General features: G+C 36.0%; 1 protein-coding gene across 1 annotated transcript; it reads left to right on the top strand.

The window, feature by feature from the left end:
* The first annotated feature begins 746 nt into the window (after positions 1 to 746).
* On the top strand, positions 747 to 7203 carry LOC110885098. Its single transcript, XM_022132800.2, has 10 exons — positions 747 to 1533; positions 2857 to 3272; positions 3372 to 3960; positions 4449 to 4860; positions 4963 to 5144; positions 5218 to 5365; positions 5461 to 5688; positions 5774 to 6124; positions 6338 to 6439; positions 6762 to 7203. Exons 1-10 carry the CDS (start codon positions 1064 to 1066, stop codon positions 6987 to 6989), a joined length of 3126 nt encoding a protein of 1041 aa, XP_021988492.1. The 5' UTR covers positions 747 to 1063; the 3' UTR covers positions 6990 to 7203.
* The last annotated feature ends 3674 nt before the right edge of the window (positions 7204 to 10877 follow it).

Here is a 10877-nt window from a genome sequence, read left to right on the forward strand (position 1 = left end):
GGGGGCTCAGACACGTGTCTGACCCCCAACGGTGAGATGGCTGCTTCATTTAATGCTTCCGGCTATGAAGTACAATTTCCAGCCTAAGATCCTCTTCTAATCGAGCATTAAATGTGACCTTTTTTCTCTGATTGTAGTTTCCCGCTCATTTAGTAAAAGGAGAGCCTTAGTGGGCAAGGTAAGCCACTGTTGGGCTTGTGTCCTGTTGGGCCCACGTAATAGTAGCCCAAGATGGGTAAATGGGGCAACCCATAGGCCCGTCGTCAGTTTTTAATAGATAGTATAGTATAATATTAGTTAAAAGAGTAACTTCTTGAATAATATGCTAACTTCTATATGATAAAAACAATAAAAACTAATAGTCACTAATCTATACATAAAACACACACTAAGCGTATGTGATGTATGTATATTACCAACATATTCATTTAATATCTGATTTTTTAAAACTCTGGCCTTATTTCCGCAAATGTGCCACAAACATTCTTCCTTCAACCCTTCAATACAGGAGCGCCTTCACCCCAAGCAGGGCCGCCTAACGCGACGTGGTATTTTCTGTGGTCCCAATTGTCACCTTGGTTCAGTCACCAAACAAATATCTTGCACGAAATTACACCACGCATGAAATTAATAGATTTTAAAAAATATATAGTATATTAATATTAATAATTTGAGAAAATAATATATTATTCTGGTTGAAATTAAATATAGAATTATTTATAAAAAACATAACTTCTAATAAACATAACGAAAAAAGTGTCTGAATTTCCATAGTTACAAAGTCGCACGAAACCGTGAGTACGAAGTTTCGTTAGGGTTTGCCCAAACTCAAATTACGAAACTACCCTTTCTACAGTACAAATACGGTCGTCATCTCTAAATTTAGGGTTCTTGCTCCCAATTTTGAAACCCTAAATCCTCAATTCGCCACCCCCAAAGCTCTCACAATCACCACAACCATTTCACACAATGCATTTGTTATAAACATATATACATCTATAACTCTTCATCCCACACGCTTCTTCAATTCAATTCAATTCAATTCAATTCAGAAACCCTAACGATGCAGATATCAAATTCAGACGAATCAGCAACCGTTTCAACTAACAACAACGACAACATTGAAGAAGAATCTGTAATCGATGCTTCTGGAAAGACGCTGGATCTACAGGTTTTGGATAAGAGGGTTAATGAGGGTGATTGTTCTTCGATAGAGGGTTTGTATTTGTATAAAAATACGTTTAATTTGATACCGAGAGCGGTTGGGGGGTTGAGTAAGTTGAAAACTTTGAAGTTTTTTGGGAATGAGGTGAATTTGTTTCCTGCTGAGTTTGGGAACTTGGTTAATTTAGAGAGGTTGCAAGTTAAGATATCTTTGCCTGGGTTGACTGGTTTGCCGTTGCAGAAGTTGAAGGGTTTGAGGGAGTTGGAGCTTAGTAAGGCGCCTCCTCGCCCTTCCGCCTTTCCGTTGTTGGCGGATATTGTCGGCCTCGAGCGGTTGACTAAGCTGTCTGTTTGTCATTTTTCTATCCGGTAAATGTTGTTTAATTCCTTTCTGGTTTTGTTATAGAATTGTACATTTAAGTTTGTAGAAGTTGATTAAGGTATGGCTTATAGGGAATGACATGAATGATTTGTTTGTTTGTAATAGAATGACATTCGCCTTTATGGAGAAGAGTATGTGTAGGACTGTAACTGTGTTTATGTAAGACTGTAACATAGTAACATGCAACTATGTTCTTGTTTTTAGTGACCTTGTCCACTACACTTAGGTTGCTTTGATCTTCAGGTTGACGTAGTTTGTGTTCATATGACCAAAGCAGTTGATTTGGATGTGAATCTTGTCCTGATTTTAATGTGGACCAAAAGAACTTTATTTCTGTATGTAGTGCATAGTTTTCAAAGGCTCAAGGCGCAAAGGGTGAGCCTTGGGCCTTGGTGCAAGGTGGTTAGAAGGCGATGGCTTTTTTAGGCGAGACATATAGTATAAAAATACAGTTTTTTAGGGGTTTTAGACATGTTCTAGGCTTCTTTAGAGCTAGTTTAGGTTGTTTTAGGTTGATTCCAAGCTTGTTTAGGCTTTTATTTATGGTGCCTGGGTGAGCCTTGGCAACAGAGATGTGGTGAATAAAAAATTTGATTAAAATTGTTAGGATGTGTAGTTATTAAGTTTGTTTATCTTGTGGTTTCATATGAGCCCCGTTTCCAAGGAGAATTAGGTAGTGTCATCTTGCCTTGACCAATAAGGCATGCTTATATGATTGCATAACACGGTGATGGTGGGCAACATCACCGCAGGACTGTTTTTAGTTTGGAGAAAAAATCCGAGCTTAGAATATAATATAAAGGAGGTTGCTTCTCGGGATAAAGGTAAATAACCTAGGACTACATCTTCTCTTTCTAAGGACTAAAACAGTTACGCGTATCAATCGACTTACTTTCATACTTTTGTGTTATAATATACATGTGCTGTGTAGATCCTTTGTGAATTTATGTATTCTGAACATTCATACTCATGTTGCCTCAGCTTGCATTTTCTTCTTTACAATAACATTGTATTAGGGATTTGAGATTGGTTTAGAGCTTTTATGGATTATGAGAATCTACATGTACTACATTTGTTATGTTAATAGAACCTACTCTATGGGTGTCATGAAAAAATGGACTATAGTTTTTGAATTTAAGGTTAGGAGATGTATGGGTCACTTGATCTCATTTTCCATACCTGCAAACTGAGATAGAAGTAACTGCAAATTAGCTTGAGGTTTTAGTTACAGTAGTAATTTATCATAATTAAGATGACGACTGTTTTCTTAACTTAAAGAAACTGATGGAAGTTGTGTTCAATATATGCAGATATTTGCCTTCAGAAATTGGCTGTCTTACTTGTTTGGAGTACCTAGATCTCTCACACAATAAAATGAAAAATTTACCCGCAGAAATCACTCATTTGAGTGCATTGATTACGTTGAAAGTCGCTAACAATAAGCTGGTTGAAGTACCATCAGACTTGTCATCTCTTCAGAGATTGGAACACTTGGACCTTTCAAACAACAGACTTACATCTTTGGGTTCTCTTGATCTTGACTCAATGCATAACCTTCGGATACTAAATCTTCAGTACAACAAGTTTCCAAGTTTCTCTCAAATACCACAGTGGATAAGGTGTGATCTAGAGGGTAACGATGAAGACATGACCAACGCAGAGATGGATGTACTTGAAAGTGCTGTCACAGAGCTTCCTGTTGATTCCATAACCGACGAACACATTGGTAAGCACAGTTCTTTTTCTTGTCACTACTTTATCCAGAATTCTTTTTCTGTTAACAGGTTACATGTGAAACTTACTTTAATGATCAACTGTCAACTAGACACTGCGGATTCTTTATCAACCCATATGACCGGATCATCATCAAATAGAAGTATCCCAAAACATAGAAAAGGGCGTAGAAAAGGGCGTTACGTTTTGCAGCAGAGAGCTCGCCAAAAGCGTCTAAACTGCAGTAGGAGCAGGAAATGCGACAATTCTGCCCATGTTTCAACTCAAAGTGCAATCAAAACTGCCGTTTCATCTGAATCCCTTCCGGAAGATTCATCGGATAACAAAGGACTTGCTGTAGATGACGACGGTTCAGAACAGGTTGACGAAAATTGTGTCAAGGGTAAAGAGGCAGAAGATAATTGTAATGAAAATGATGATGCGTCGGATAACTCGTGTAGTACAACACAGTCGAAAAGACATTCTGTTAAGGATCTTAATCCTAAGCCCAGCAAGTCAAGGAGACCGATCGATATGCATTTAAACATGTCTTCTAAATATAGCGCAATGTCGTTCTGTAGCATCGAGGACTGTCTTCCAGATGGATTTTACGATGCGGGACGGGACCGTCCTTTCTTGCCTCTCAATGATTATGACAAAAACGTGCATCTTGGCTCACGTGAAGTTATCGTCATGGACAGGTAGTTTTTTCTGAGTAAAATGCCATTTTCGTTCCTGAGGTTTGGCCAGTTTTGCGACTCTTGTCCAAAGGTTTGTTTTTTCCTCATCTGGATCCAAAAGGTTCGAAATCTTGCCATTTTCATCCGGCTCGTTAACTTCATTCATTTTTCTCTGTTAAGTTAGGGGTATTTCCGTCTCTTTTGCTAACTTAAAGAGCAATTCGGTCCTTTTCACTTTATGTAAAAAACCGAATTGCCGTTTAAGTTAACAAAAGAGACGGAAATACCCATGAGTTAACAGAGAAAAACGGATGGAGTTAACGAGCCGGATGAAAATGGCAAGATTTCAAACCTCCAGATGCGGAAAAATAAACCTTTAGACGAAAGTCACAAAACTGGCCAAACTTTTGGGACGAAAATGGCCTTTTACCCTTTTTTTAAAATCTTGATATCTGTTATATACAAAATACGTGTTTCAGGTGAAACTGATGGTGTTTCAATTTGTTCAGGGAAAGGGATGAAGAGTTGGATGCTATAACACTATGTGCTAAAGCTTTATTATTTCGTTTAAATCAAATCCACGGGTCCACCAAGCTTGATATGTTGCACGTCGCTTCATTGCTTGCTTTGTTTGTGTCAAGTCATTTTGGAGGGACCGACAAAAGCGGATTGGTTTATAGGGAACGGAAGTCTGTATCTGGATCAAACTATAACAAGCCTTTTGTCTGCACTTGCCCTACCGGGACCCACAACAACGATACAAAATCCGCAAAACAGAGTATAAACTCTGCAGAGGATGCTGTTCTTCTTGGCCTTTGTGAAAAATCTATTCAGTTGGTAAAAGCAAGGCGAAATTCCATTGTTGTCCCTATTGGTACTCTTCAGTTCGGTGTTTGTAGACATAGAGCATTGCTTTTGAAGGTAATTAAATCTACCAGACTTATCTCTTATTCATTGGTTTATATCTATAGTTTGTACGGATGAATAATGTTTTGTTTTTTTTTTCATTTGCTTGAACTTTAGTATCTTTGTGATCGAGTGGAGCCTCGAGTACCTTGTGAACTTGTGAGGGGGTATTTGGATTTTGCACCGCATGCGTGGAATGTAATTGTTGTTAAGAGGGGTGATTCAGAGGTTCGAATGGTAGTGGATGCATGCCGTCCGCATGATATAAGGGAAGAGACTGATCCAGAATATTATTACAGGTATGTTTTCTATGTTACTATACGATTGTATGTTTACGTGACAGCATATTTATCTTGTTTGTTTCCCTTTTAGGTACATTCCTATGAGCCGGATCAACAGTGATGCGAGTCTTGATGTAGACTGTTTTTTTCCTTCTCTTTCTACATGTGAGGAAGTTAAGGAAGAAGGTTCTTCGACTCTTATCCAATGCAACCTTGGATCAGTCGAAGCTGCTGCTAAGGTATCAATAACTACTATAGTTGTTCATTATTCGCTTTGTTTTTCTTCTCTTAATCGGTTGAATAACACTTGATAAGTGAAAAATATTCATTGCAGGTGCGCATTTTGGATTTAAGTGGGAGCTCTGCAGATGAAGTTAGGAACTTCGAATTTAACTGCATAGGGGAGGTGAGACTTTTAAGTGTTTTGAAGCACCCTTGTATTGTAAAGGTGTTAGGCCATCAAATTTCTACCAAATGGTTACCATCATCAGATGGAACACCTGAGAATCGCGTATTGCAGTCTGCCATTTTTATGGAGCATGTTAAAGGGGGATCGTTAAAGGTGATTATCTTATCGTCAGTTACCTAATACGGCTTATATATCTTATTACATTACATTAATGTTAATCTTCTATTCTATATAACAGGACTATATTGAAAAGCTTGCAATATCTGGTGAGAAGCATGTTGATGTGGAACTGGCTTTGCAAATTGCTAGAGATGTTGCTTGGGCGTTATCTGAGATCCATTCAAAAGATGTGATTCATCGTGACTTGAAGAGTGAAAACGTCTTAATTGATCTGGACGATGAAAAATCTGATGGAAAACCTGTTGTTAAACTTTGTGATTTCGATAGAGCAGTTCCTTTACGTTCTTCCTTGCATACTTGTTGTATTGGCCATATGGGGATCCCGCCACCTGATGTCTGTGTTGGAACGCCGCGTTGGATGGCCCCTGAGGTCTATCGAACAATTCATGATCGGTCTTCATATGGACTGGTACGGTTTTTAAATTCTATATAAAGATGTATAAACTAGTTATAAAAGTAATGTATGCTCTGATGAATGCATATATGCTCACGTACATGTGTGTATAAACAATTATAACTTAGAAGATTGTAAATAAAGTTAATCGTTCGACTTGTTTATGCTATTTTTTAGTAAATTTGACTTTTAAGTTTGCCTAATAAGTTTATTTGTTGTTTACTGTAGGAAGTGGATTTATGGTCTTTTGGATGCTTACTTTTGGAATTATTGACTTTGCAAGTGCCTTACGCTGGGTTGCGGGAATCTGAAATTCACAAGCTTCTTTCGGTATGTGCACCCTTTAATTAGAATGATAAATATATATTCCCAATTACTTTTTGTTTTAAATCGGCACACTTCTATATGGAATCTAATGTGATCTAACGCTCAAAATTCACATATTTATTGGTATATTTTTTAGGTGTCTGGAGTGAGTTGATCAAAAGGGTTTGGGGTTTATATCAAACACTTATTGTTTAAAATTTTAACTTTTTAATGAATATTTAGTAATAGCTTTTTTTAATTGAATGATTTAGAGAGGGTTTTTTTTCCTTGACAATTAAAAATAGTTCTACAATACTGATAATACTTATTAACTTGATTTGAACAGATGGGTAAACGGCCGCTATTGACAGACGAACTAGAGGCTTTGGGTCCAGCAGAAGATACAAAAACGAATAAACCCGAGGGTGAAGGATACAAAAAAGATAAAACACTTAGATTTTTAATTGATATTTACCGGAAGTGTACCAAGGACGATCCATTGGATCGTCCAACAGCAGATCGACTTTACCGAATACTGGCTGATTTCTCAAACTCAACTACAGCAGAAGCGTAGTAGTCTTGTTGCTTGCTATTTGTCTTCGGCTCGAGTCTTAGGCTGTATGAGTATTAGTTGTTAGTGTGTTTCTTGTATCTTTTGTACTAATTTCTTTCCGGGGTATTAGGGCCCATGTGAAGTCATTTATGAATCTTGTTATATTTATTTAGAAGATCATGATTAAAATAGGATTGTACGACATTTGCATACATAATCATCGTATTTGATTTTACAACAGTTCTAGATTAGATGAAAATGGATCCAGTCAATATATGGGTTTATGATCGAATTCATAAGAAGAGGCGTAAAGTCACTCTCAGAGTATCTTCAGAAAACATTATCGTCTTTTGACCTCACAGCTGCATGCCCCCCAATACCAGTCAACTCTGGTCAACAAAGTTTGACATTTCGAATTCAAAAGGGTACCTTAGGTTTTTCTGGTAGAAGTGTGTTCTAAAAACACAGAAAAATGTCAAGTTCTTGAAATCTTTAAAACATTGCTGTTGAATTTTTGAAGTTAAAATGTTGTTTGCTTGACTTTAATAGTCAAAGTTTGGATGAGCAAAAAGTTAGTTTGCTTGTAGATAATAATTGTTATTGACTTATTGGACGCTATCGAAGTATAACAGCTTATGGCACAGTGTTGATTTGTGTGTATGTGAAAAAGGTTTTGAGAGATAGGCGCCAAAAGATCTGTTTCCTCTGCGATCGGAAAGAGAAGCCATGGCACATATGAGAGCTAGATTCGTAAAAGAAAACGTCAAGGGTCTGTATATGAGCCGCATCAAATGAGAAGCTTTTTTGGTGTAACAAAGTCAAATTAGACCCTTGATGTAGGCAGTCAATGGCTAATATGTAGTGACAATTTCGTAATTAATTGCAAAAAGAAGGCAAAAAAAAGTCACATTTATTGACTTTTTTGTCTAGTACAACCATCTTTTTAAATTTTAATACAAATAACTTTTATATACATCAATGAACATTCATTTAGCATAATTATATATATCATTGTGCGTGAATATATGCATAACAATGCATAATTATATAGATAAATTATTTTTGACCGGCTAACCCTTCAGTCCCCCTTTTTTTAACTATAAACTTCATTAAACCCATTAAATCTACCAAAAAACAACAGGGACGCCACACCAAAAACGCTCACAATATACACATGGGAAATTACACCACTTTTTTCCAACTAAATCTTTAAATCTAGCTCTATTTTTGAGCCATAAAAACCTAAAGACTTTATATCACCCATGATCTCCGAAACTTTTTGGGTCCTATTAGAGAAGACCCTTTCATTTCCAGCTTTCCAGATGCACCAACACGTCGTTATTACCAACCCATGAATTATATCTTTTTGCTTCTTGCCAACGTTCAAACTATCATGTAATTCCAAAAGGTCCTTAAAGGAGAATGCTACTCCAAAATCTACACTTTTGTCTACCAAAACATGAAATATGGAGCCAACAAGTTTGGAAACCCAATGAAAACTATATCATCTTGCTTTTAATGTCACTAAGTTATATATCTAGGTTTTGTTTCAAAAACTCTTGGGGTCGATTAACTTTCACTAATTTACAACTTCATATTAGCTGGAAGTTAAGTGTGATCGAAAGAGGAAGTGTATTTGTCATTTTTAGCATTTTCATTTAAATGCAGTTTGATCTCAAATAACTTACTTTTAAGAAAATTATAGCATAAATCTACATCTCTATTCTTTTTAGTTCGATTATTATTATTACTATTATTGTTATTGTTATTGTTATTTTTATTGTTATTGTTATTGTTGTTGTTGTTGTTGTTGTTGTTGTTGTTACTGTTACTGTTACTGTTACTGTTACTGTTACTGTTACTGTTACTGTTACTGTTACTGTTACTGTTACTGTTACTGTTATTGTTATTATTATTATTATTATTATTATTATTATTATTATTATTATTATTATTATTATTTTACAAAACAATGTTTTTTTAAATGCATGATGATAGTGCGTCCAAACATGTAACTAGAGTGTGGCTATATATGTATTTAGCCATTACTACAAAGCATCTAACTTTTCGGTTGAACATTGTTGCAATAAATTTCAATTCACTCAAATCCCCTCCCCATACAATTGTACATCTAACTTATTTGTAAATGGTTAGATCCGGCTCGGTTATTGATAGAGTGAATAAATCTGTCATTTCTTAAAATCTATCTTCTGATTCAAAATCGTGGTGTAACGTGTATCTTCCCCTGTTCCGGTCATGAAATAGATGAAATAAATCAAAAAATGGATTATGTCGAATGTAGAAACTTGTGTACATAAAATGCTGCAATAATGATGCAAATACGTTACGTACATGCGTTGTCTCCGGGGGGGGGGGGGGATCGTTTAAACAAAAACCTAGAAAATAACCTAATTACTTTTGACCCATTTAATCCAACCAACCTAGAGGTGTACCAAAAAACCGGTTTTAGAACTGAAACCTAGAAAAAAACCGAAACCGGTTTTAGAACCGAACCGAACCGCCGGTTGTAGACCGGTTAGGATTCTTGATATGAAAAACCGGTTAATAACCGAAACCAGTTTAAAAAAAAAACCAGTTAAAAACCGTTTTTTTTTTTTTGTTTTTTTTTTTTTGCAAAAACCGGTTAAAAACCGATCCCAACCGATTACACCGGTTATTGTTTTAGACTTGAAAAACCAGTTAGTAACCGAAACCGATTATAAAAAAACCGGTTTTCATTTTGAATGAAAAAAACCGGTTCGGTTAATAACCGAAACCGATTTTTGAAAAAAACCGATTTATACACCTCTAAACCAACCCCATATACCCAATTGAAACCATAAGCTTAGGAGTCCATTTTTCATTTAAACCCCGTGAATCTAGGGGCCCATACCTGTAAATAGATACATACACATGTGACTATGTGAGGGTTAAAGAAAACGAACATTTAACTAATAATATTGTTTACTCAAAAGTACATGGGCATTGAAGTACTCCAATAACGCATCTATCACGCATTCTCCGACAATATTATTATTTTTGAATGATGAGTTGTGCATTAAGTTTCTGGAACATATATATTTTTTTGAACGGCCAATTCTCGAACATATAATTAAATATATGAATACGATTCTGAACAGGTTGGGAGTCCAAAAAAGGACGATGAAGGTTCGAGCTAGTTAGGTTTCATTATGGTTGGTTTGGCTTTTATTTAATAGGTTACCAAACAATGAAAGTACATGTCACCTATTAATTTAAAATTAATCTCATACCTAGTCCAATACTCAACACGTATCACCTAATCTTATACTCACAATTTTTTCTAAAAAACTAGTCTCTTCCCATACCCGTCGAGCTTCCGGTATACCCGTCCCATATATTTCGGACATTCCCGTCCCATATATTTCGGGTATACCCGCCAAATTTGGTTTTTTTGTCATCCTTAGCTTTAGCTTGAATGTCGTAGGTTAATGGCTTTAAAAAAATAAACTTTACTTATAAATACAATACAATACAATACAATACAATCCAAAATCAAATATATTTTACACAAAAATGCATTCTTTTCACCACAACCAAAATAAAATACACCATGAACCAAAAAGAACCAATTTAATTAAAACGACCCCAACTCGAACCCGAAATAACCTTAACGAATCGATCCACAAATTAATATTTCGCACAATCTGATTACCCTAATTTGGCGTTCGATGGTTGGAATCAACAAGTTCCTATCCAACAATCCCACTTGACCCCGAACTTGTTCCCCAAACACAACTCGATCCATAAAAGAAAGACAAAAAGAAGAAAGCATCACTTTCATAATCGTCCAACTATCTTTAAAATAGACCTCAGAAGAAGAAATCATGTTAGCTCGAGCTTGGGTATATATATTTGAAGATCCCAAAA

This window comes from Helianthus annuus, chromosome 10 (genome assembly GCF_002127325.2).
Source record: "Helianthus annuus cultivar XRQ/B chromosome 10, HanXRQr2.0-SUNRISE, whole genome shotgun sequence".
Taxonomy (NCBI): domain Eukaryota; kingdom Viridiplantae; phylum Streptophyta; class Magnoliopsida; order Asterales; family Asteraceae; genus Helianthus; species Helianthus annuus.

Bases quoted from the DNA above. Each gene is read 5' to 3' on its own strand.
- LOC110885098 (XM_022132800.2), top strand. From the start codon at position 1,064: ATGCAGATATCAAATTCAGACGAATCAGCAACCGTTTCAACTAACAAC. The intron at 3,961-4,448 runs GTAGTTTTTTCT...CAATTTGTTCAG, and splicing joins GAAGTTATCGTCATGGACAG to GGAAAGGGATGAAGAGTTGG. The intron at 6,440-6,761 runs GTATGTGCACCC...TGATTTGAACAG, and splicing joins AAATTCACAAGCTTCTTTCG to ATGGGTAAACGGCCGCTATT.